The sequence below is a fragment of the Mus caroli genome, chromosome 7 (genome assembly GCF_900094665.2).
Source record: "Mus caroli chromosome 7, CAROLI_EIJ_v1.1, whole genome shotgun sequence".
Taxonomy (NCBI): Eukaryota; Metazoa; Chordata; class Mammalia; order Rodentia; family Muridae; genus Mus; species Mus caroli.
In genome coordinates this window covers 128,132,557-128,158,899 of record NC_034576.1, presented here as the reverse complement: position 1 = coordinate 128,158,899, position 26,343 = coordinate 128,132,557, and the positions used below count along the sequence as shown (strand labels likewise).

Genomic DNA, 26,343 nt, shown 5'->3' with positions numbered 1-26,343 from the left:
CAGCTTCTGTGATGGGGAAGTTTTGAGACAGATTCAGAGACATCTGAGAGCATTTGAAAGAAGGTGAATCAGGTGTCACTAAGAGACTACAGCTTAACTGGAGCAAAAAGAAGGGATAAAGAGCTGGTGCTGAGGTCAGAAAATAGGGCTTAGGAAAAGGAGCAAGAATGCCTTAAAACTCACTCGGACCCAGTTCAGTGTGTAAGCTCTGGTTATTTTTGTTCAGTCTGTGCCCTGGCATAACTCATTTTTATTTCTGTAGCTTTCAATGTTCTCACCTCAGAAGATAGGCTGTGAACTACAATGGGGATAATTGAGCGCCATCCCCAGTGTGTGTCTCTCAGTAGACTTGTATGTGTTTCCATTGAACTGATGGTGATAGTTTTATATATTTGTATGCTATTTACAATTGGGAAAAAAGTCAGACATGGTCAAGAAGCAAACAAGTCCCTGCCCTCACTTTACTTGGAGATTGTTGTCAGTCAGCTTGCTTCTGTTCTTCAGGCTTCCCATAAAAGAACCTCCTTCTAGATGCAAGCCAACCAACTGTGGGAGAGTAAGCTTGAGGTTTGGGTTGTGCTGAGCACCAAACTGAGGGACAGGAGTTAGCAGATGCTCTGTGCTGGTTTACTGTAGGAAAGGTAGAGCTGAGCACTAACTTTTCCTGGGGAAAAGGGATCAAATGTCTATTCACCTCGGATAGGGCCCAATTACAGACCAAATTATAATTTCACCAAAGTCAATTTGGTGAACTGCCAAACCCTCAACTTGGAGAGGGGTTCTGAGGAAGGGGTATTCGGGAGCTGTGAAAGAAGGACTCAGAGTCAATCGTGGGTACAAGCTGACAGCCTGTGTTGTGCTTGAGACAGCTCTCCAGAGACTTCCAGACAGCTCAGCTCTCACAGACCAACCCCCAGTCTTTCATTTACATATTAATTCAATCTTCAACCTCAGGTTCCATTTGATTATTCTACCAATCAGCTTTTTTATCTTAACCCCTGATTCCTAGGAGAAGACAGCTAGCACATTTTTCTTAACATTGCAAATGAATGCAGTGATCTGCCTGCCTTTGTAAGCACAGACAGTAAGTTTGCTGGGTAGGATCTGTTTCTGAGACCACCATTCCCACCACACCTGGGCCTAAATTCACTGTCCCAGGCTGACCTTGAACTCAGGAATCTGCCTGCCTTTGTATCTTTCTGACATGCTGGCTCATAATGCAGCTGCTTCTGTTCTTTTGGTCCATGAAGCCTGCCCCTCATATACTTCATATTGCATCCTTGTATTTTGCATAGTTGAGAAATCCTGTTTATATATTTTTGAACTCATGTTTTCAGAGTTCTTTTGCACAGCCTTAAGGGCTGTCCCGAAGGTCATAGCACTTACTTTACCATTTTCCTAAGGACATAGACACACACCCTTGCCTCCTGACGATTATCACTGAGTCATTAACCTTGGCAGAGAGAACATTCCCTAATTACCTTGGCAGGGAGAATAGTTTCCGAAGGAGGAACATGAAGTTTTATACATACATACGTACATACATACATACATACATACACACACAAGCCATATACCTAGCAACTGTCAATACTCATGGAGGCCTGTGCCCTGCTGGCTCTGCTCCACGGGGCAGGAGCCATGTCACAACGTTATCCCTTTCATGACCATGCAGGATGCGACAGTGAACCTATAGATTTATTGGGATTGATTACAGATTTATGGGCAAGAGGTTATTTACAGGAGTGTGGGTAATCCTTAAACAGCTACATCACTGTAAACTCCCACCCCATTATGGATAGTGACCACATGGAAGCTGTATCATAACTTTTCAGTTAGCATTTTACTTCCTGTATAGTCTAGCATGTCCCAAGATCATTTGCAATTGTTGGGGAAAGAGGGGACTAATGGTAGACTCCTAGGTGAGGGTTCTAGACTTTTTCCCTCTAACTGCTTAGGAATGTCGATAGCTCCATTGCTATATATAGATCTGGCTGTCACTATATTCTGCTCATTAGTAGCTATGGGTACTGTTCTAGTTAGCTTTCTGCCACTCTGATAAACACTATAACTGTAACATGGAGAAGAAAGGGTATGTTTGTTTTATAGTTTCTAGTCTACTGAAAGAAAACCAAGGCAGGAACTCAAGATGAGCCTTAAGCCGAAACCCCAGAGAAATGTTGCTTATTGGCTTGCTCACTTATCTTTCTAAACCAGCCCAGTCTCACCTGCTTATGGATGGCATAGCTCACAGTGAACTGCATGTTTCTGCATCAGTTAACAATAAGAAAATGCCTCACAGACATGGCTACAGGTCAGTCTGATCTGGGAAATTCTCCATTTGGGGTGTTCCCCCTTTCCCAAGTGACTAGGTTTGTGTTAGGTTGACCTCTGAAACTAACTGACAACTACTAGGCTGTGCTGTCCAGTTTATTATTATTATTATTATTATTATTATTATTATTATTATTATTATATTTTGGGTGTGTGTGTGTGCTAACTTGACACAAGCTGGAATTGACTGAGAGGAAGGAAGCTCAATTGAGAAAGTGCCTCTATGAGATTGATCTGTAGTAGGCAAGTCTGTGGGGCATTTTCTTGACTGGTGGTTGAGATGGCAGGGCCTAGCCTACTGTGGGTGGTGCTATCTGGCTAGGTTGTCCTAGAGTGTATACAAAATAACTGAGCGCCAGGAGGAGCAAGTTGAGGAAGTAGCCTTCCTTCATGGCTGCTGCTTTAGTCAGTTCCTGCCTCCAGGTTCCTGCCCTGACTTCCCTCAGTGAATGGAGGAGGGTGACCCGAGAACTGTATGCTGAAATAGATCTTTCCCTCTCCAAGTTGTTTTGTCATGGTGTTTTATTATAGCAAAAAACCCCCTAACTATGGCATGAGCCAAGCTAATCTCTACAACAAGATGACATTATGACAAGAGTAAAAGAGCACCGTATAACACTCACTGTACGTTAATTAAGGCCAGGCTAGAGTGAAGTTTTTGGGGGGATTTAAAAAGAAAAGCCGGCAGGCATCCTTAGGAGTCTCAGTTCTGTCTCACTAACAGTGTGCTCTGACTTTGTCACAGCCTCCTGTTTATGAAGTGGGAAAGGTTTTTTTTGTTGTTGTTGTTTAGACGATATTGTGGAGTATACTTGATAACGTCTTTTCTCAGATCCATGGACATTATGGTATATAAAACCTTTTGAAAGGAACAGTTGGACAAGGCTGGTATCTTTCTTTCTTCAATTGCTTCTCCTTTTCTGCTCCATCCTCACCTTCTTCTTTAGTCTGGGCTTTGCTGCAGTCCTATGACTGCTTCTTACCACCCACTTGCCTCCATTGTGACTCTGGCTGCTGTGTCTCCTGGGGTAAATCTGTAAGGCTGAGATTTCTGCCTTCCAGCTCCTTATCTCACTGTATTCTCACCAGATCCCTCATGATCTTGCTCATTTCCTTTTGTTTCTTTTCCAAAGCTATACCTGGGGTGGCACAGTACATAGATCGGGCTCTGAACTGGAAGCTAAAGTTCTCTTTCCATCCCTAAGCTGCTCTGTCAGCTTGGGCAGGCAACTTCACTTTTGAGCGTTGGGTTTCAAAACTGTAAAATATGAAGAAACCAATGTTCACTCTTTAGGGCTGCTCTAAAGACTGATGCAAATGCGATGTGATCGGTTAGCCCTAGAATCAGAAAAGTTAATCTGAATATAATTACTTTTAATAAACAGACTAGAGAGGGTTCTGAAAATGTGAGTGATTCCAAAAGTCAGGTCAGCCTGTCCTCTGGAACCAAAGGCCAGTAGCACATAGGCAGTGATTCCATCAGATGCAGAAGTGATGGATAGTGCTTCCAGCTGTGCAGGGCTAGAAGGGCATCTGTTTCTAGCTGTAGCCATTGTATCTGCACATTCTTTTTTTTTTTTTTTAATATTTTTTTTTAAAGATTTATTTATTGATTATATGTAAGTACACTGTAGCTGTCTTCAGACACCCCAGAAGAGGGAGTCAGATCTCGTTACGGATGGTTGTGAGCCACCATGTGGTTGCTGGGATTTGAACTCCGAACCTTCGGAAGAGCAGTCGGGTGCTCTTACCCACTGAGCCATCTCACCAGCCCATATCTGCACATTCTTGAGTATGCACGCGAGTGCATAAAGCCATAGGTTGATTGGTTTGTTTGTAGTGGCTTTTAGAAAACATTTCCATGTGCATCTGATCAGCATGTTCTTTTGAGGGGACCAGAGGGTATTCTCAAACTAAGAGAAGTCAGTGAGGTGATTTACTTGAGGGGAGCTCAGCAAATCAGTGCTGTGACAAGACTGCAGAATGTTGTGTGGACAGCTTCAATGGGCCAATCTATCAACTCTGTTACTTTCCCATGGGTCGATAGTTAACCCTGGTTCTCTGGGTTTGGTTATGGCATGGACAGTTTGGGTGGAGTTAGGGTATCCCCTTAGCATTCTTTCTGTTGTGAAGCTGCTGTCTGTATAGTATTTAGCATCTTTTCTCTCTCTGGTTCTGGGGCTAGACTTCAGAGTCATAAGTAGGTTATGTACGTACTTTGCTGAACTGTATCGTATCCCTAATGGATTATTTGAATTTTTTTATATGTTACTTTTATTTTGATTTAAGACAGGATCTTATTCTGAGTTTCTGCTGACTTTGAGATCTTGGTAATCTTGTCCCAGACTCAAAGGAAAGTGAAAACTTATATCTTAACCATAATTTTCCTGCCCGAGATTTCAGTTTGGTTACCTACTCCCTGTGTCCTGCTTCCTTCCTTCCTTCCTTCCTTCCTTCCTTCCTTCCTTCCTTCCTTCCTTCCTTCCTTCCTTAGTTATTCTTTGAGAAAATTCTTTATATGTCATGAAAAACTTTGAATTTCCTTGTGGATCAGCAATAGAAGGAGTCTTGTCCTAATTTGTTTCTGTTGCTGTGATAAACACTATGACCCACAGCAGCCTGCGGAGGGGAGGGTTTATTTGGCTCTCAGGTTCCCATCACAGACTTCACTGAGGGAAGTCAGTGCAGGAAGCCAAGCAGGAGCAGAGGCAGGAACCATGGAAGAACACTTCTTACTGACTTTCTCCTCAAGGAGGTGACACTGTCCACAGTGGCCTGGGCAGTTATATGTCAGTCATTAAGAAACTATCCCAAAGATATGCTCACAGACCCAGTCTGATGGAGGCAGTTCCTCAGTTGAGCATCTTTCTTCAGTTGACAAAAACTAATTAAATTTAATAGAAAAAGCTCATATGCTTTCTTTTAAAAAAATTAATTTTTTCTTATTTATATATTTATTTATTGTGTGTATGTATATGATATGTGTGTTTATGTGATGTGTGTGTGCAAATAGCACAAACATATGAAGATCAGAGGACCACTTTTGAGAGTTGGTTTTCTCCTCCTGCTCTGGGATCAAACTTAGGTGGTCATGTTTGTACCGCCATCACTTTTACTCTGAGGCATCTCTCCAACCTCTCCCTCTCTCCCTCTTTACCTTTCTCCCTCTCTTCCCCTCTTCCTTTCTCCCTCTATCCACCTGTCCCCCTGCCCCCGCCCCCTCTATTTTGGGTCCCAAGGTTAGAACCTAGCACTAGGAACAGGCACCCTTCTGCATTGAATTAGACCTTGGTTTTTTTCCTTTTGTTTTGTGATCTATTTTCCTTTTTTTTGAGAAAGGATCATATAACTCAGACTGTTCTCAAACTTGCTATGTATTGAAGGCTGACCTTAAGGTCCTTCTTGGTCCTCTTGTTCTGCCTCTGGAGTGCTAGGGTTATAGAAGTGTACCATCATGCCTGATTTAGGGAATGTAAAGGATTAAATCTAGGGCCTTGAATATAGAGGGAAAATATTTTGCTAACCAACCCCCACCCCATCTTCATTTTGTATTTTGTGACAGAGTCTGGTTAAGTTGCCCAGGCTGACCTCAGTCACTCTTTGGCTCAATAAGGCTTTGAACTTGAGATCTGTCTTCCTTAGTTTCTGATTAGCTGAGATTATAGTTCTGTACTAGCAGACCTCCTTCAGGGCATGGTAAGGCGGTCAGCTAGCAGAATCGAAGGACTCTTGTAGGCATCCAGAGTTTGAGTTTGTCTGTTAGGGATTATGAGGAGTTGGAGAGGAACACGTGTTAAAAGGAAAGAAAGAATCGTAGTTCCTAGATGTTGCATGCATAGATTCTCAAGGCTGTTAAGACATTTGCTGAGGATGGCTGTCCAGGTACTAAGGCCCCAGGTCTTCTCCTCTTCTGTTTGTCTTTGTCAGCTGGTTGATGTTGCTATTGGCCTGTTGGCAAATAGCATGCTATCCTGGGTGCTACTCAGTAGCTTCTTTTCAGACTTCTCTGTATAGAAAGACCTGCCCTTGTACTTTTCTTATTGTCAGATATGTAGACTGCTGCCTCTGAAGGCACTCTGACTTACACTGGGTTTTGTGTTAGTTTGTAGTAAAAAGGACACAGCTGTAACAGTCAGAGGAGTCTGCTTCTATTGATGACCTTGAACATTTACTCTAGAGCTCAAGCTACTTTCTCAGAAGTCATACAAAGTAGGTGGTTTATGAGAGCTCTCTCCACACAGCCTCTGGTCTCCTTGGTACCTTCCGTAAGCCCTCCAGAGCAGTCCCCTCATGAGGTGTCCCATGGTGCCCTTGTCTTGTTCCATTTCACAGGGTCCACTGGTGAAAACGAGTGACAAGTCCTTAGTGGAGGTTATAAAGACGAGACTGGAGGCCTTGGTTTTGCCATTCTGGTGTGTGTGTGTTTGTAAGCATGACAGTTGCATTAAATAATTGTGTGGATTTCTTTTGTATCATAGCCTACTCATGAAGGTTACTTCTCTTGTTTGGATATCTGGACACTGTTTCTGGACTATCTGACAAGTAAAATTAAAAGTCGTCTCGGAGACAAGGAAGCAGTTCTCAACAGGTAAACTTCAAAACCCTGATAAACAGATAGTCACTGTTGCCAGTTATTCTTGTGCCCTGAGGGGCAGCCATGCTATTTCAGCTCAGTAGACCTGGACCAAGGAAGCTGCCCAGAGCAGCTCTCTGAGCATTTCTTTTTCTACAAAGTAACACACATGTAAAAGTTTGCATGTATGGTAATGCTTTTGTGGTTTTTAAGGTCCTAGTTTTAGAGATACAAGTATTTGTTAGCTGAAGTGAAATGACACATGAGGTTTGCTTTACAACAACCCACTGGAGGTGTAGAGTGCTCAGAGCGTGTGAGGCACAGGCGGACCTCCCAGAGGTGGTCAGTTCATTATGTCGTTCTCAAACTTGAGATGGGTCACATTTGTTTTTTCTTTTCTTTTCCTTGTTATGTTTTGTTGCATTCAAGACGGGTTTTCTTTTTTTTTTTTTTTTTTTTTTTTGACAGGGTTTCTCTGTGTAGCTCTGGCTGTCCTGGAACTCACTTTGTAGACCAGGCTGGCCTCGAACTCAGAAATCCGCCTGCCTCTGCCTCCCGAGTGCGGGGATTAAAGGCGTGCGCCACCACGCCCGGCTAAGACAGGTTTTCTTTGTGTAGTTCTGACTATTGTGGAACCAGGCTGGCCTTAAACTCAGAGATCCACTTGCCTCTGTCTCCCAGGAGCTGAGATTAAAGGTGTCTGCCATTACCACTCAGTGTACCAGAATTTCTTAAATTAGTAAATACTTGTCATGAAACAAATAACTAGGAACAGAGCTGGCCCGGACAGAGCACTCTGGTCCTAGCACTGTGGAGACCGAGGCAGAAGGGACACAGTTTCGTGACTTTCTCCTTGGCAGGATAAAAGCAGCGGCGGGAAGGAAAGCTGTGTCGGTTTGAGTGGGAGTGGCCCCCGTAAACTCATATATTTGAATGTTAAGTTCCCAGTTGGTGAACTGTTTAGGAAGGATTAGGAAATGCAGCCTTGTTGGAGAAGGTGTGTCACTAGTGGTGGGCTTTGAGATTTCAGAAGCCCATGCCTGGCCAAGGATGACATGAGCTCTCAGCCTCTGCTCCAGGGCCATGCCTGCCTGCTGGATGCTCCCTGCCATGGTCATGGACTAACCCTGGGAAACTGTAAGCAAGCCCCAATTAAATGCTTTCTTTTAAAAGTTGCCTTGGAATCTCCTCATTACAATAGAACAGTAACAAAGACGAAGGTTTGATCTGGTTCAGTGTAGGGGTGTGTATGTATGGGGTGTGGTTGGGTGGGTGTCACACTTGTGCTCCTGCGTCAGGACAAATGGGTATTGTATCCAAAGGCAGGAAGCAGATAGAGAAAATGCTATACTAATGCTCAGTCCTCTTGCTCTCTTTTATTTAGTCTGGAACTCTGCCCCTAGCAATTATAGTCTCCCTATCTCTGTTAATCCAGGTGAGAATCTTCCTCATAGCCATGCATAGAGGTTTGTCTCTTGGGCGAGTCTAGATCCTGTCAAGGTGACAGCATTAAAACTACAGTTACTTTATTACTACTACTGTTTTGGTGGGGTTTTTTTTTGAGACAGTCTCACCGTATATCTCTGGCTGGCCTCAACTCATAGATCTGCCTGCCTTTGCCTTCTAGCCCTAGGAATTAGAGCATGTGTCACCATGTCCAGCCTTTTATTATAGTTTTTCTGTTTGCTTTTAGACAGGGTCCCACTGTGTAGATCTGGCTGTCTTGGAGCTCACTCTGTAGACCAGGCTGGCCTTGAACTCACAATGATCCACTTGCTTTTAATTCCTGAGTGCTGGAATTAAAAGTGTGTACCACTACATCCAAATCTTTTTTTTTTTTTTTTTTAAATATTTATTTATTTTATATATGTGAGTACATTGGTGTTGTCTTCAGACACACCAGAAGAGGGCATCAGATCCCATTACAGATGGTTGTGAGCCTGGGAATTGAACTCAGGGTCTCTGGTAGAGCAGTCAGTGCTCTTAACCTCTGAGCCATCTCTGCAGCCCCCAGCTCTTAATTATTGTTTTTAAATACAGAAAATGGAGAGTGTTTTTCTTGCTTTACAGCCAGCCAACTCATTTCCTATCTAGCATAATGCTTGTGCCGTGGGCCTGGGAGAAGAGGAGGGAAATGTGTGAGTTCAGCATACTAGCAAGTAATGGCAGGAGCCACACACAAGGAAGGCAGCTTTTCTTAGCATTTTATATATTCTCCTATGTAGCTGTGTTCTACTACACATTGAGTAGTTAGGCTCAAGGTGGGAACCTCCCTTTATATTACATTGTTCATAGACCCTGATTCTTATATTTTAGCGTGGTCACTAGTCTGACAGGTCCTTGGAGACAGGGTCCAGTTCCAGGTGCTATCCCGGTACTCAGGGGAGAGGATGCAGGCTGTGCCTGCCTTGACTATAACTTTTGTCTCAGCATAGTACTAATGAGCGCAGTCTCCAAGGTTACCAGGACATGGCCTCAGGAACAGCCTGGGCTCTGAAAGCCCATTCTGTAGTTTGTGTTTGATTGTAGTTAGGTAAGTTTGCTCAGGAAGCTTTTAGAATATTTGGTATGTTATAGGTGGTTAGTAAATGGTGCCAGTTGGTTGTCACTGCAGTAAAGTGCCTAGAGGAGAGGTTTATTTTGACTTGTGAATTCCGAGGTTTTGGTCCATAGTGGTTTGCTTCTTTTGTTTCTGGGCCCTGGTGAGGCAGAAGATGGTGGTGGGAAGCATGGGTGGAGCAAGGATGATCACATCATAGTGGCCGGGGAAGGTGAGGGCCATGAACTGGTGGTGGGAAGAAGAGACCAGGGACAAGCTGTGCCCTTCCTTTCAAGTCATGAGACTAGTAACTACCCAGCCACCACCCTTCAATACCCTACCTCTTAGTGGCATATCTCCTACGTGTACATTACTTCAAACCATAATAGTGGTGGCGGTAGTGAGGACCCTTCCCTAGAATTATGCCAAATTGAAGGAGGTAGATATTTTCTCCTGGGAAGAGAGGATGTAGTAGGTCTCTAGGACTCTTCACTGCTAAGGTTTTCTGGATTTTTAAATTAAATACTAAAATTTCAAGGTTAAAATTTTGTTCTTTCATTTGCAAACATTGTTTGATTACAGAATAAATTCTGAGTTGCTTTACTGTCAGGTCAGATGAAGTCATGGCTGGAGAGTGTGTTCATGCAGCATAAACCTTAATACAGAATAGTAGGCCTAGTGAGGTTACCGACTTTGACAGTTGCATTTTGAACGTGATTCTTCAAAGAAAAGCTATTAAATCAAAATTTGTTTCTTTTCCTCCAAATAGGCATGCCCTGGGATTGTACCTCACTCTCTTGTGTTCAGTGATATAGATATTCTTTTATATTGTAGAGTTTTGGGGAATGAAGTGTAAAAGTGATTAACAGGAAAATAGTCCTTAAATCACAGAACACACAAGAGGTCTGGGGGAATGTAACACCATAAAGGAGATTGCTAGTATTAAAAGTATAGGCTCCTGGAGAGTTTGTACCAGTAGGTGGGACAGTGATAGAGGGAGTTTAAATGCCTCTTCTGCTTCAAGGATTTCTTTTGGTCAGGTGCAAGGCTGTCAATTTTCTGCCCGCACAATGGATATCTTGCAGGAGGGTTAGGATTTCGGAAGTCATGTACATAAAACATGGACACGGTTGAGCTGAATATTAAACACTAATGCTTACAGTGATGATGAAGAAAAGAAATAATGAAATGCTGCTGCCACATGGTTGCTGATCATGGACAGCTAAAGGCCTTTACCATCTGCCATCTGATAACATAATGCTCAGGAATTCTGGCTGGCTCCTTTAAATGCTAGGAAATTTTTCTCATTGATAAACTTAATTTTTCATTAAAGATATATTTTTATTTGTGTGTGTGTGTGTGTGAGAGAGAGAGAGAGAGAGAGAGAGAGAGAGAGAGAGAATGTAATTGTATGCCATGTGGGTACAGGTACCCATAGAAACTAGAAGAGGGTGTCAGATCCCCCCAGAACTAGAGTTCCCGAGAGTTGTAAGCCACTCTCTGTTGGTGCTAGGAAACAAAATCAGGTGCTCTTCTAAGAGCAGAACCATTCTTAACTTCTGAGCCATTTCTCTAGACTCGTGACTTTTTTTTTGGGGGGGTCATAATTATTTAGTTAATATAATAATATAAATTATGGATTTATAAATTTAAAAGTCTCACCATCATTACAAGTTTCTAGTTTTAAGGTCCAGAATCTCTTTCCAATTCAAACTCTCTTAACTGTGAGCTCCTATAAAATAACAAATAATTTGCTGATTTTGTTTTTATTCTGCACATAGGAGTGATTTAATTTTTAAATATTTATATGCACACACACACACACACACACACACACACACACACCTTTAGGAAAGCAGAAAACAGAAATCCTCAAAACTGGTCTAATTTCTGTTAAACAGTAGCCACCTCCTCGGACCTGTTTTTTGTACTTAACTCTCTACTGTAGTTAAAGGAGTGTAGTGAAAGAACAGCCCCAAGATAGTCCACGTGTATGTACAAAGGAAGGACACTGACCCTCACCCTGTGTCAGTCCGTACACTGCACATCTCTACAGCAGTATGTGAGTGCAAAAGCTCCTCAATGAAGGGTTGGAAGGGTTGGAGATCACTCCTGTCTAGTGTCTCAGAGATGAGATGTGTTACAGGAGTAGCTGGTAAAGAACATTAGTGCTGGTAATTATCGTACTTATTTTTACTATCAGCATGAAAATGTGATCGGATGTTGGTCATCTAATAACAACCCACGCATACTTTTAGAATCACACTTGTGACTTAAGCCAGAACTTCAAAACAGACTGATTGAGCTATAGGAAGTAGTCAGAAATTGTTTTCTTGGTGTCTCAAATGGGAAACATAGGTGTGGTTAAGTCACAAAGCAGTACTCAGTTCCTATCCTTGTGGTTTTTGAGTTTTGCATCATTTGTTACAACAAAGTTGCATTGTAGGGTACAGACTTTGAAGCACAAATGTACTGAGATTTATTTGTGTTTCTAGGAGCTTGGAAATGAACATGTTGGAAACTGCATGTTTCTTGTTCATTGAGAATATTCAAATTTCTGGCTAATTGCTGGTGGGACTTCAGGACACAGATAAATGCCTGTATTAGAATTGTGCATGGAGTTGATTGTCCTGCTCCTCAGCTAGAGGTAGTAGCATAGAGAGCCCATATCTCAGGTCCCATTTGTTCCTTTGTTTTGGGAGTGGTTGTATCTTCCTCACACTGTGGATGAAAGCCCTGAGCCAGCACGTGGGGCCTTGGCTTGCAGTTGGTGCTCCCTGAGAAAGTTCTTGCTGCCTGTTCACCCCTTTCTCTTTCTCTTCTACGGGGCCAGGCATTTGTGTAGAAACTTGGGTTTTACAGAAAGAGGAAGAAACCAGTGTGTGAAGCAACCTAAGTTATTGTGTCATGTTCTGTGAACTCTTTTGTCACAAGAGTATTGACTGGTAAGTGCTGGCTACAGAGCAGCTCAGGAATTTGAGCATCATTAACTTAGACTGTTAGCCAGTTAGCTCCTTCAGGGAGGTGTTTATGCACTAGTCATTATTTCATGGAGAGGGAAACATCATGGAGGATTTGTATCAGTCCCTTGTGGTTACTCATGTGAACTCTTGTCTAGTCTCTGTGTGCTGACTCATTTCCATGCTCTTGGCTTTTTTGTATTTACTTTTTAGATGCTTTAACTTGGTTAGTTTTGTCTAGCTGAGTTTATGTCGACTAGGGCTTTCTCCATTTTTACATATACACATTGTTCTAAAGGTTTTTGTGTGTATTAGTGTTGGTCGGTTTGTATGTGTACCACATTCATGTCTGGTGCCCAGGGTGGCTAGAAGAGCATCATATCTCCTGGAACTGAAGTTACTGACAGTTGTTAGTTACTGTGTGAATGCTGGCAACTGAACCTGGGTCCTGTACAAGAGCAACAAGGCCTTCTTAACTGTTGAGCTGTCTCCCCAGTCCAACATATGTACATTCAATACTATTAATTTCCCCCTAAGTGCTACTTCAACTCTATCAAGAATTTTCTATATACCATGACACTTAAACTATTACCAAATTTCACTTTAAAACCCCTTTATCTAATCTCCAAATATTTGGGAGTTTTCCATATATCCTTGTTAGTGTTTTCCAGTTCAGTTTTGTGTTCTGCCTCTAGTTGTATGATTTTCAGTTCTTTAAAATTTCTCAAAGGGCTGGAGAGATGGCTTGACAGTTAAGAACATTGACTATTCTTTCAGAGGATCTGAGTTTGCTTCCCAGCACTCACAGTGGCTCACAACAATCTATAACTTTGGTCTTAGGACATCTGAGCTCTATTCTGGCCTTCTCAGGTACCAGGCATGCAGGTGGTAGACAACATAAATGCGGGCAGAATACTCAGGCATAAAATGAAATTAAAACATTTATGCTCAGAGGGGCCTCTCTTTCATGAGGACAGCAATGCTGCTGGTTAAGATCTAAACTCAACCCTTCTTACCTTTCTATAGATCCAGTCCCAAATAAAGTCACACGGAACAGTTCTTTTACATATGGGTTGGGGTGAGGAGAGACACAACACAGTTCAGCACTTTCCATCTGGAGAACCTCGCAGAGGATTGCTTTCATAGTGTTAGTGACTGCTGATAACATGACGTTGGCACCTGCTGATTGTCACTCTCATGGGAAAAGCAGCTGGAGGGATTCCTTAGACAGCACGTGCAGGACTCCACCAGTGAGCATGAGTAGTGGAGAGGCGAGGTGAGGTCCTACTGCCTTAATCACCATTTTCTTGCTGAGAAGACACCATGATCAAAAGCAACGTGGAGGAGAAGGCTTATTTCAGCTTATAGTTCCACATCACACCACATCCCTCCACATTATGGAGGGAAAGCACGGCAGGAGCTGATGAAGAGAAATGCTGCTTACTGGCTTGCTCTCATGCCTTACATAGCCTGCTTCTTATGCACCATGACCACCTGCCTGGGGTGGCACTACCCACAGTGAGCTGGCTTTCCTATGTCAATCATTAATTAATAAAATACCCATAGACTTTCCCTACAGGCCAGTTTGGTGAGAGCATTTTCTCAGTTTAGGTTCTCTCTCCCAAATGACTCTAGCCTGTCAAATTGACATAAAATTAGCCAGTATACCCAAGCCAGTAGTTTCCTTTATAGGCTTTTTGTCTCCTGGGAAATGTAGCTGTCCTCAGTGCTGGCATTCACTTACTCAGGGTGGGGAGTGGTTCCAGAGAATAGGTATAGACAAGCAGCTAGGGTCCCTGTCCAAGCCGCAGGCCTCTCTTGACCCCACCATACACTTTGGGAGATGAGTTGCCTGTGTGCCTTCAGGACAGTTCCTGATGGGTTTTAATTTCTAAGTATTACAGGACGTTTGCATGTGGAGTTTCCAACTGGCAGTAAAGTTTTTGTCTCATTTAAGAGTTCTGTGTAGAGAATCTTGGAATTTTCTTTTAGTTGGTCAGTGACAAAATGTATGTTTTCTAGTGTGAAAGGAATTTTCTTTCTGTGAGAATGTTTCGATCTGGCATAGCAATTTTTAGCAAAACACCTACAATGTTATGTCACAGGCAAATAGTGAAGTCTTGTGGGGAGGGAGCAATGCCTGCCCATAGGTAGGAAATGAGCTCTTGTACTCACCTACTGAAATGTGACAGCCTAGGACTGTAGGAAGTCTTAGAGGATCTCTGTGGCTGGGAATGCTTAAGACTAGATGGATTGTAGTTGATCTTGGTTTGATTCTTTCAAGTTAAGCTCTTGGATTGGGTGGTGAATTGGTTTAGGGTACTACCAGGAAAATGGGAACCACATTTATTTTAACCAAGAGTGTAATGTAGACATTTGGCTTAATAGGTGTTAGACAGGTAAGCAAACAGTGAGGGAGGCAACACAGTTGATAACTGCAGGAAGCAGATCGACCTATAAGCTAGGGGCAGAGGAAGGGGTTAAATAAGCTCCATGTATCTGGTGAGGGTTCCGGTCTCTAAGGAGTAGGCTATATCCTATGTCCCAGGGAGCCCTGAGGAGGTCTTGAAAGGTGGCATTTAGGTTCCTTCAGGAGTTCCTGACCCACTGAGCATGTATGAGCTAGGTGCTGCGAATGTAGAGTCACGTTGGAAAGGCTGTGGGGCATAGTTTTTGCTGGGCAGCATTGCCAGAGAGTAGCCCATGATGAAGCTCCTCACCGTTCTTGCTACCTTGCAGTCTTCCTCTGACATCCCTGTGACAGTTAATAGGCCCAGAAGTGTGCTCTAGAGGGCTTCAGCCCCAGCTCACATTGCTTACAAGTGGGAACCATGTCTTAACTGCTCTTAGAAGCTTCTCAGGAAAGACAAGCATTTAGCCAGCATAATCTAGTCTTGAAAATAAGTGGTTTGGGGCCCATGTGGTACCAGGTATTCTGTAGTACCATGGAATCTTCTGTGGTAGGTTCTTATTATGGAAAGTAGCCAGATGTAGGGCTTGAGGCATCTCTTTGACAATTACTTTTAGATACAAACCAGAGAGTTAAGATTTCTCTAAGGCCTTTTAAATTTCCTTTTAGTTTCTAAATGGTCTTAAAATTATTTGAAGATTGAGTTTTGGGTTTGGCTGAAAGCCACTGGTAGTTTATGTGTAAAGAGAACATGAGATTTGAGTTAGGGAGCCCTGGTTTCAGAAAAGCTAGCTTTGTTGACCTTGAGCAGTTTAATTGTAGTTTTCTTTTCAGGTATGGGAGATATCCTTTACCTCTCATTGATATCAAAAGTGTTAATGTGGGTGTCGTGGCTCATGCCTTTAGTCCCAGCACTTGAGGCAGAGGCAGGTGAGTCTCTGAGTTCAAAGCCGGCTTGGTCTACAAGACTACACAGGGAAACCCTGTCTTGAGGCTCCCCATCTCCCACTCACAAAAAAAAAAAAAAAAAAAAGGAGGTGCCGCTCATTGATATTCACATACAGTACCTGTATTCCTTAGGGAAATGATATTTTAGAAAAACCCAAACACTTAACATGTAGTAAAATAAAAGGAGACTTAAACTGTTGCACTAGAAAATAGGTATTTGACACAAAGAAGGCAGTAATTGAGGAACATATGACACAAACATGGCAGATGTAAACTTTGCTTTATTGATAGTCATATATAATTCTGTTGTTAAGAAGCAGAGATGGGCAGAACTGATTTGGAAATCTATGATCCCATTACCAAGAAATAGTAAGCGTAAGAGCTAATCACAGTCTTAACTGTAGAAGAGAGTCCGTCACAAACTGTGTGTGATGTAAATAGTAAAGTGCCTGCTTCTCTCTTACATACTCAGAAAAAGAGCCAGTGCTTTAGCTGTGTCCAGGGTGAGTATCACTCCTTTAGTCCCAGGGTCCTGGTCAAAATCTGGAGCTGAAAGCTTTCTTTCACTTGCTTGACACTGAACCCTTTTCCCTAGGTACGAAGACGCTCTGGTCCTCTTGCTTACAGAGGTGTTGAATCGAATCCAGTTCAGATACAACCAGGCCCAACTCGAGGAGCTGGATGATGAGACCCTGGATGACGATGTAAGATGAGAGAGCCCTTCTTTCCTGCTGCTCTAGCTCATCAGCACCGCTGCTGAGAAACGCTGCACAGGCTGCACAGGCAGTTACTGTGTGGACTAGAGATAGAATTCGAGAGACCAGATGCCATGAGAGATGCTTTAATGAGAATGTTGTAATCCCGACCTCTGCTCTCTATCTGCCTAGCTAGATACTGACAGGACTAGTTGATTAAGAGTTCAAATGAGAAGTCTAGAATGGTAGTCTCTTAGCCATATGCTGTGAGCAGGGTTTTGGATTTTTGTTTTTTGTTTTGATTTTACTTTTGTGTGGCTTTTTTTTTTTGTCTTTATTATTATTGTTCTTGTTTTTTGTTTGTCTGCTTTGTTTTTTGGATTTTCAAGACAGGGTGTCCTGTGTAACCCTGTCTTGGAACTGACTGTAGATTGTGCTAGCCTCAAGCTCAAGATACCCGCCTGCTTCTGCCTCCCAAGTGCTGGGATTAAAGGCATGTGCCACCACTGCCTGGCATAAGCTGTTATTTTAAACTGAACCTTGAGTATATTGGTGTTGGTGTTCTCAATTAAGAAGGAAAATATTTTTGTGGGTACAGCTCTCGTGGTCCTTTCCTTGTAACTACTAACCACTTTCAAATGTCCAGCATTACTGTTAGGCTCAGAGTCAATGACCATGGTCATTGTGAGTCAATTCTCAGAGGAAGAAAAGAGATGCTCTACTTGGAGTCAGATGGCTCCGATTTGAATCTCTGCAGCTTTGGGCTCAGAGGAGATGTCGTTTTTATGAGTCTCAGTTTCCTCGTGTCCACAATAAACATGTACTAACTTGTGCTGACAGCTACATGAGGCTACCACAGTGTGGAAGGGTGAGTTGTGTGACTGAACTAAGGCCAGGGCTTGCTGACCTTTAACTCTGTGAAGAGTCTTTAGAACAGCATGTTGAAATCCATACTGATTCTGGAGTTCTGAGATGAACCAGAGTTTGTATTGCTGGCTGGTCCCTGGGGACACTGATGCTGCCTCTGAACCACGCCTTGAATGGTGCTATTGAGTCAGATGCATGTAAAGAAATGGATCCTGTCAGTGGAATAACAGAAAAGTCAGTCAAACTTTTCACAGGTAGCTCTCTGAACTCTAAACTCCTGTGCTTTCTTTCAGGATTATTTGATTTCTGAAGAAGTAACTTGTTAGGGAATGAAGTTATATTAAGATAGTTAACTGGACCTTTTGAAAGTCCCAAATCCCTGGTTTCACTTATTTCCTGTTTTCTCAAGATTTGATATTTGAGAATAGATCTAAGGCTGCAGGTGGCTGATGATGAATAGGATGACTCTGCCTGTCCTGGAAAGCTGATATCTTTGTTTCCCCCACAGCAGCAGACAGAGTGGCAGCGGTACTTACGCCAGAGCTTGGAGGTGGTGGCCAAAGTGATGGAGCTCCTTCCCACACACGCCTTCTCAACTCTGGTAACTCACTGGGCGAGGGGAAATGGAGTGGCTTCTGACCCATGGGACAGGGCTTTTGTATTTACCTGTCCTTTCCCTGTGTCTGTACATTATGTACTTACCTTATATTTGCATTTATTCATGTGCGTGTGCGTGCGTGCGTGTGTGATCTGTATGTGTGTGGAGGTAAGCCTTATATGATGTTTCTCAGTTATCATCTACCTTGTTTGTTTGTTTGTTTTTTAAGACAGTACCTCTTAGTGGCCTGTATAACTCACCAAATAAGCTATGCTGACTGCAAGCCACAGAGACCCTCTTTGCTTTGCTTTCCCAGTGCTGCGAGCATAAGAGCTGTGCCACCATACACAGCTTTATATATTTAATGTCAATTCTAGGGATTGCACTCATGTCCTCTTGTTTGTGGGGCAAGCAGTTTACCTACTGAGCTATTTCCCTGGCCCTTGTTTATTTGAAGTACTGTTTAGTCTTAGACATAGTATGCATTTTAGAAATGTCTTAATGTTTTTTATTAGAAACGAGGAGGCAGCCAGGCCAACAGAAGTAAGTGTTACTTGAAGAAATTGCATTGATAAAAGGCTCGTCTGTGTTGTTCTCACTATGGACAGATTGCTAAATCTCCCTACCTGTGTATACGCTGGATTTCATCTCCTCCTTTAAGGCAATTGAATTACTGGGTCAGCTCTGCATATAACAGCTGAGAGCCACTAGTTGGCATTCTCTCACAGGAAGTGGCAGTTTACTATGCTAGCTGCCTTCCTTAGGCACGTTTAAGTCTTGACTTACCTTGATGGTGAGTGTAGAAGCCTAAGAAAGAAAGGGAGCACTATGAAGTCCTGTCTTTTAAATGAGCAAGGGAAATATACATAAATAACTGGGCCTGCCTTTTCTCTCAGCCATGCACATTAATAAGACCTATGTGATAATTTTTTTTTTTTTTTTGCAAGGTCAGGGACCTTCTCAGATTTGAGGAATGGCCTAGTTCTTCAAGTTGCATGTCTTATAGAGTTGAAGCCCCTTTCTAGGACTGTAGTAGTCTTGCCCCAGAATCATTTGCTATCATTTTTAAAGCAATCAAACTGACATTGATTTCTTTATTGTTTTGGTACTATACTAGCAGGTCTTATCTGTAAGAATTGAGGAGGGAACGGAAAGGGAGCTGTGCTTAGCATCTGTAAAGGGAAGTTGTCCCCTCATAGTCAGTCACTCAATGCTTCAGGGTTAAAAATAGTATCAAAACTTGCACTTACAATTTTTGTTTTAAACTTTGTTTCTTTGTTTTCAGTTCCCAGTTCTTCAGGACAATTTAGAAGTTTATTTGGGATTACAGCAATTTGTAGTTACTTCGGGGTCAGGTAAATTGGTCTTTACTTTCAAATTTAGCTTAGCATTAAAAAATTGGACTAGTTATTTATTGCCACCTCTGCTATAATAATGTGGTTTGCCTTGTACAGCTTTTCTTTACATCTCTTCAACTCCTAGACAGAAGGTTTTTAAAATTTTTGCTACAAAGAAGCTGGGGGGACGGGGGGATGGGGGGCTAATCAGGGCAAGCTAAAAGCTCTGAAGTGTTTTTTACATACCCTAAAACAGCAAGTGTGCTGGAAAGAAAATGGTTGTGGGCTTTCATTGGGGTAGTATCTACTTCTGGCTTGTGGAATGAGGCAGCCAGCTCCAGTCATTCTGGAGCTCTCCTGCTGTGAGCGGCTTGGTGAGGCCTACAGGAGGCTCTGCCCACAGCTGGATGCCAAGACTTGTCTTCCTAGGTTGGAGTGGAGGGTTAACATTTGTTACTCTGCTGATGATAATTACAGCCTGTTTGTAGAATACTCATGTGCCAGGCACTATGTTGTTTACTGTGTCGTTCATTTTCTCCTCTACTGTAAGACAGAAGTATTATTGCTAGTTATCTGTACTTTACAGAAGAGGACAATGCTCTTCAGAAATGTTGATTTACCCAGGGCTGCATAGCTGGTTTGTGCTAATAGCAAGATTAGGTATAATGAGGAGTGATGGAAAGATGCCATAAACTGACATTCATTTTTGCCAGATCAAAAAACTAGAACCTCAGTCTATGCTTTGCACATCTTCCCCTTTTATCCCACCATGAACTGCTCGTGAACCGTTCCGTATGGGCCGACCTCACCTGTAGTCTTGCCAGGCCTGGCACTGAGCTTCCTCTCCACAGAGGGTAGCTTGTTCCTGGGTGAACTGGTCATTTATGGTAGGGCCTTCATGGAGTCTCGTGTGAGACTGCCCTTCTGCGTGGATTTTTAATCCAGTTCTGAGATCAGCTTCCCTTCATTGAAGGACAATCTTCCACCTCCCTGTCCTTCCTGAAGCCCACCTCCTGCTAGTTTCAGAGAGCTTCTAGGTCATTGTTGCAGTGCATATTTTAGTGTAAAATCTAAGGCTAGAGAAATCATTATTTCTTGCTTTAAAGTGAGTTTTCTTCTCCATGATGAAGCATCCCTCCACACCGTACGTTCAAATGAAAGCCCATGCTTCCAATGCAAAAGGTTTTTGAAAAATTGAAAATGGTGAAAAGTTTGTTCTCTGGTCCCCTGATGGCTTTGCTCCCTAAAGTTCCCCCTGTTCCCTGGTGGGTTGTGGCTCTTTCTTTTCATTTTTGGTTTACCCCTTTGCAGAGGCGTTAATCTTTCCATCTCAGGTGTTGGGGAGTCAGGTGTAGTTCCCCTTTATTTGACTCTTGACTGTTTATGACACTTGAGTGATTATGATTGGTAGCAGACCCAGTAGAGTTGCTGTGAAGCTCAGGGGCGTGTCCCCTCCAGCCTCCACATTAGACACACTTGTTAGCATATCTGCTACTGCTGAACTTCTTATAATGCTGAACTTCTTATCAATGCTTCCTTGGTAACAAAGCTAGGCAAACACGTGCCTGTAGCTGCTGTGTGCCTCTTGCCCCTGGCAGGTCAACTTTTGATCTTAATGTTGGTCTGTCCTGTGTGAGGACTGAGCCTCTCTCTTTGGCTGTTCTCCTCACAGCTGTTTGTATTTGGCTTTTGCTGTTCCTCATTGAGATTTTCCTCAGCTCTCAGCAAGCCTTTTGATTAGTCAATCACACACGCTTTCTTGCCTGAGAGATTGTTTTGTTCATTTCCAGGATAGGAAAGCTTGACGTTTATCTTCTCCATTATGTGAAGGATGATTGCTGATTTGAGTATTCTCTCAGAGTAGAATACCTTCAATGCTCTCATTTATATCTGTATCCCTTTACTTCTTGCACAAGGAAGCTGCTCTTTAGCCTGCTTCCTGATAGCTTGGTTTATTGGGGAGAGGACAGTTTAAAAGTCTCTCACCCTAAAGGCTATACCTCACAGACATTCTGTTCTGGGCTACTGGACGAGGCTCCTGTGAGAGAGATCAGTAAAAGATGGGCTTGCAGATGGTTGTAGAGTGACGGGGGGAAGGTTGCCAGTGACCAAACTTTGGTCAAGTAAGAAAAGCATGTGTCACTATACATAGTAAGTAGTCCCTTCCTGAGTGCTACGTGTGCTTCTGTGGTGGGGGAGGTAGGCTTCCTAGAGGAATGGGACAGGGCTAGAGAATTTAATTTGGAATACATCCTGCTTTTGTATTTGTCTGCCTTGCAGATAGCTCAGGAAAGTTTCATCTGCAGTTTTGATTGCTATGAATCTTTGCTAGAATATGTACTAGATTGGACTAGACAGAGTTAGTTCTATTCAGTCCAAAATGGTCAAATGTCAGCACTTTCATTTTATTCAGGCCCAAAGTGTAAAATACATGCATTTGAATAAAATACTGTGTAGACACATTTTTATTCAAGGTGCTGTGTATGTGGCTAGACAGACCAGGTATGCTTCAAGGGGATCACATGATGGTGTTGGTGAGGATCCTCAGTAGCAGGGAATGAAGTTGTTCTTAGGCGACCTGAGTGTAGGCAAAGGTGCATACACACCCAGAGCAAAAGACTGTTAATCCTGACTAGTGGCCATGTTGGCTGTCCACACACAGGATTTTATAGCTGTAAGGTGAACAGATGGCAGATGTTTGATAGAGCCAACACCATGGGAGGAGGTTAGTGATAGATGGTGAAAGCCTGGAGTGGCCACGGGAGGACAGATTTGGAAAGTGCTAAGAGAGGGTGAGTTTGCAGGGGTCCAAGGCTAGCCCTTAACTATTGCTTCCCAGCTTGTCATCTCCTGTGTTTGAGAAGCAGTTTATCAGATTCCAGTCTTTCTCCAGACTGACAATCCTTTCTGCCTTCTGATTTTGTGAGTATCTGTGAAGAGACAGAATGACTAAATTGAGGATATTTTATCATCTTAGCATCACTTTTACTAGGTTTGGATGTTTGTTGAAAAGTAAGAAAGTTTCAGGCCTTAGAAAATTTCTAGTTCTTTGTGACCCGTGATAATTACAAACTTTAATGATGCCCTCTGGTTGTAGGGTTTAATGTTGTTAGTCCTACAGTGAATTAGGTGATAGCATCTTCCCTATTTTAAGGCTGAAGAGACAAGCGAGGGAGGAAGGGCTGATGGTGCTCATAGTGGAAAGTGTAAGGAACTGTCCACTGGACCTGAGCCCTGTGTCCTTTTTTTCCTTTGTGCTGACCTAACACTTGGAATAGAATGCATAGCACACCCAGTTCATTTTTAGCAGGGTTCAATCTTCTTTCAGCTTGGGAGAGTTCATTCTGAGACAGCCATATGCAAGGGCAGCCGAGCTAGAGTGCCTGAGCTCACAGAGTTCCAGCAGTAGGACCGTGCTGGCTCTTACTTACTGGATTCACCCATTTGCACGTCCCTTTTCATAGTTTGGTAATGATTAACTGTACCAGTATCAAAAGGAGTCATAGCAGGGATGTACCAGGCTGTGTCTTTGCCCTGGGTCCCTGGAGCAGCACAGATAAAGTTGTAGGCAGAAGCTGTGCTCAGATGTCCTATTCTGTACTGGGAAATACCTGAAGATTTCTAACTGTTGGAGCATAGTTTACCCCACTTGACTTGTTTTGGAATGGTTGTTTATTACAACTAAAGCTTATTCTCTGGAAAACTGAGAGATGTTGTGTTCTAGGACACAGGCTGAACATCACAGCAGAGAACGACTGCCGGCGTTTGCACTGTTCCCTGCGAGACTTGAGCTCCCTGCTGCAGGCTGTGGGCCGATTAGCTGAATACTTCATTGGGGATGTGTTTGCTGCAAGGTTCAATGATGCTCTCACAGTTGTGGAGAGGTAGGTTGGCTGAGCCATGCACCCCTCCTTCAGAGTTCAGCTCAGTTCAGTTATGGGAGGTTAGCATGTAGCCCTATCATGTGTCCTTTGTCCTTCTGCCATGTACAGGTTAATAGAGAGCAGACTGCCATTTGCTGTACTGAGCTTTTAAGACCCTCATCAGTAAAACAGTGGGAAAGTTTCTTGTAGTTTTACTATGAGAATTAAAGGCACTTTGTGTGGTGTCAAACACAGAACAAACAGTAAACACAAGCCAAGCTGTAACTTCACTGACAACCTTGTGTGTTGCTGTAAAAATGGTTTTGGACTCAGAAACTCCAGGCACTGTCAAGATCCTTCAAGGAAGCCCTACTGGGGCTGGGACACTACTTTGCAAGTGGGACCTGAGTTTGATCTTCAGAACTAACATTAAAAAGCAGAAAACAAACAGGCAAAAAACAGTTAAAAACAAGACAAAAATCCCAGGCACAGTGATGTGCACTTGTAATCCCAGCTCTGGGGAAGGAGATACAGGCCGATCCCTGACAGCCTCTCTTACTCAGTTGTCCTTTTGTCCTCTACACCAACATATCACTCATATCCATGAACTTATACATGTACACATACACATTCATGCACAGAGGGAAGAGAAGGGGGCAGATTTCACTAGACAACAGTATTCATTTCCTTGTATGCAGCTGTTGTTAGAGGTCTAGGTTTTTCAGGGTTGGTTCAGTCCCATCAGCTCCAGAGAAAGTTGTGCAGTCTGTAGTCCCAGCTGGAGTTTGGGTTCTAGGAGAGAAACTGAGCTATTTGCTGGGAAATACCTCACTCAGTTGCCCAATCCTCCCCCTAAAGATTTTGGACCCTGAAGGACAGGTTGAAGTGTTGGGAGCTTTAGGCAGGCGAGTATTAGATTCACAGCTGCGCAGGCACAGGTAGAGCTTGAAGCCCAGAGCCTGCTGCTTTCAGTCATAGAGTGGTCTCGTCACTGGTAACATGCAGGGAGACAGCCCCAAGAGCTGAGTTAGCTTTCATACCAAATTTCTTATTTTGTTTATGTGAGACGGGGTCCTATTATGTAGCCTGGCTAACCTGGAACTTACTATGTAGACCACCAGGCTGGCCTCTAATTCATAGAGATTCACGTGTTTCTGCCTCCACAACCCACTCATACCAATTTTTTTTTAAATGTACATTTTAGCTTAAAACTGAAGTAACTGAGAGTTTTAAATCCCTTAACAACAAAGTTAAAATTAACGATAGTCGTAGTGAATAATAGTGGTCTGTAGTAATCAGAAAAGTTTATGAGTGGTCCGACTCTGTCTTGTTTCACTTTACACTTTGAGAGGTGTGCCTTGCCATTTGCTTCTGAGTAAATGTGATAGTGGATACTTTGTTTCGCTCATGTGTTAATGAGAAGGAACTTATGATTTTAAGAGTTCAAATTCCAGGCTTTTTCCAAACTACGGAATTTTGAATTCCAGTCTAATTTTCTTCTCTGTCTTGTGATAGGCCCATTTTCACTAATGATTCAGTAAGGGTAGAGTATATCTTCCTGTCTGAATTAGATAACCACTATTGAATATGGCTCAGTTAGCAATTTAGATATGTATGTCAGTCTGCTTAACTAACACTGGTGAGATGACGTCAGAGAGCCTGAGTCATCGTAAGGCCTTATGCTTACGTACCTGTCTAAAAAGCTTAGGTTTGCAACCTCAGCATTTAGAAACACCTGCTATTTTGTCTGCATTAAGACTAGTGTGTGCAGTTGGTTGATGGTGATCACTGCCTATAATCCCAGCAATTGGGAGGCAGAGGCAGGTAGATCTCTGAGTTTGAGGCCAGCCTGGTCTACAGAGTTAGTTCCAGGATAGTCAAGGCTACACAGAGAGACTCTTGTCTTGAAAAAATGAGAGAGAGAGAGAGAGAGAGAGAGAGAGAGAGAGAGAGAGAGAGAGAGAGAGACACTAGTATATGAGAGAAGACTTTCCTATAGTTTAATGATCTGAATAGCCAGTATGATTACCAGTGTTCTCGTGTAGGTCACATAAAACTTGATAATACAGTTCCTGAACACATAGTAAATTACACATTTAATGTACACATGATTTAAGGTGCTAAACACCAGAAGACAGGAAGATATGGCTTAGTTATACTGTAGAAGACAAGGACAGAAGGCTGAGACTTGCTGGCCATCAGCCTGGATGGGTATATCAAGAGGTCCTATTTCAAGAGAGTAAGGTGAAGAAAGCTAGAACAGAATGCTTAGAAGCCATGTGGCCTATGTGCTTGCATGGCTCATATACACAGCTGTGGTTTTCACACTTGCTGTGCACAGTGCTGTGTTGCTCACTGATAGTTGCTTTCATTCCTTTATAGCAGAACTTCTTTTTTTTTTAATTAGGTATTTTCCTCAATTACATTTCCAATGCTATCCAAAAAGTCCCCAATACACTCCCCCCCCCAGTCCTCCACCCACCCACCCCCACCCCTTGGCCCTGGCGTTCCCCTGTACTGGGGCATTTAAAGTTGGCAAGTCCAATGGGCCTCTCTTTCCAGTGATGGCCGACTAGGCCATCTTTTGATACAAATGCAGCTAGAGTCAAGAGCTCTGGGGTACTGGTTAGTTCATAATAATGTTCCACCTATGGGGTTGCAGTTTCCTTTAGCTCCTTGGGTACTTTCTCTAGCTCCTCTACTGGGGGCCCTGTGATCCTGGCCGTGAGCATCCACTTCTGTGTTTGCTAGGCCCCGGCAGAACTTCTTTCTAAGGCTTTGGTTAACGACTTGGCTCTTCACTCTTGCTTTCTTGACTCTGTGGAAGTGCCCTTCACACTGTTCTCCAGCCCTCAGTCCATTTATGGTTTTCTTTTGGAATAAAGGCGTGCATTCCATACATCTGAGAGGAACATTTTCCAGAGCACAGGCTTCCTTTCTAAAGTGCTAAGCTCTTTCAAGATGGTGATTTCCAGACACACCCCCCCATCCCCCCACCCCCTCCTTGGCCTGGGACCAAGCAGCTGCCCATGTAGTGACCTCCTCCGTTGAGAGGTATGCTTGCGGGGTTGTGTGGAATTGACCAGAACTTGTGCAGTGCTGTTCTGCTCACTCAGCTCGGAGAGCCTTCCTGCATCCTAAAGGAGCTCTGCTGTGCCTGGTGCTGCTCACCATACACTGTGGTCCTTGAATAACCTGTATGCTCAACTGCTTAACTTC

At 43.1% G+C, this 26,343-nt stretch overlaps 1 protein-coding gene across 2 annotated transcripts in view; it reads left to right on the top strand.

Moving 5' to 3' along the window:
* The window catches only part of Xpo6 (exportin 6), a 98,934-nt gene that overhangs the window by 52,952 nt on the left and 19,639 nt on the right, over window positions 1-26,343 (top strand). Inside the window, exons 9-13 of one of the 2 annotated variants that reach the window (XM_021166262.2) lie at window positions 6,813-6,922; window positions 16,360-16,468; window positions 17,838-17,927; window positions 19,210-19,279; window positions 22,986-23,145. In XM_021166262.2, coding sequence (XP_021021921.1) covers window positions 6,813-6,922; window positions 16,360-16,468; window positions 17,838-17,927; window positions 19,210-19,279; window positions 22,986-23,145 — 539 coding nt within the window. Of the gene's footprint in view, window positions 1-6,812; window positions 6,923-16,359; window positions 16,469-17,834; window positions 17,928-19,209; window positions 19,280-22,985; window positions 23,146-26,343 lie in introns of both variants that reach the window. The other variant, XM_021166261.2, reaches the window with a different exon arrangement.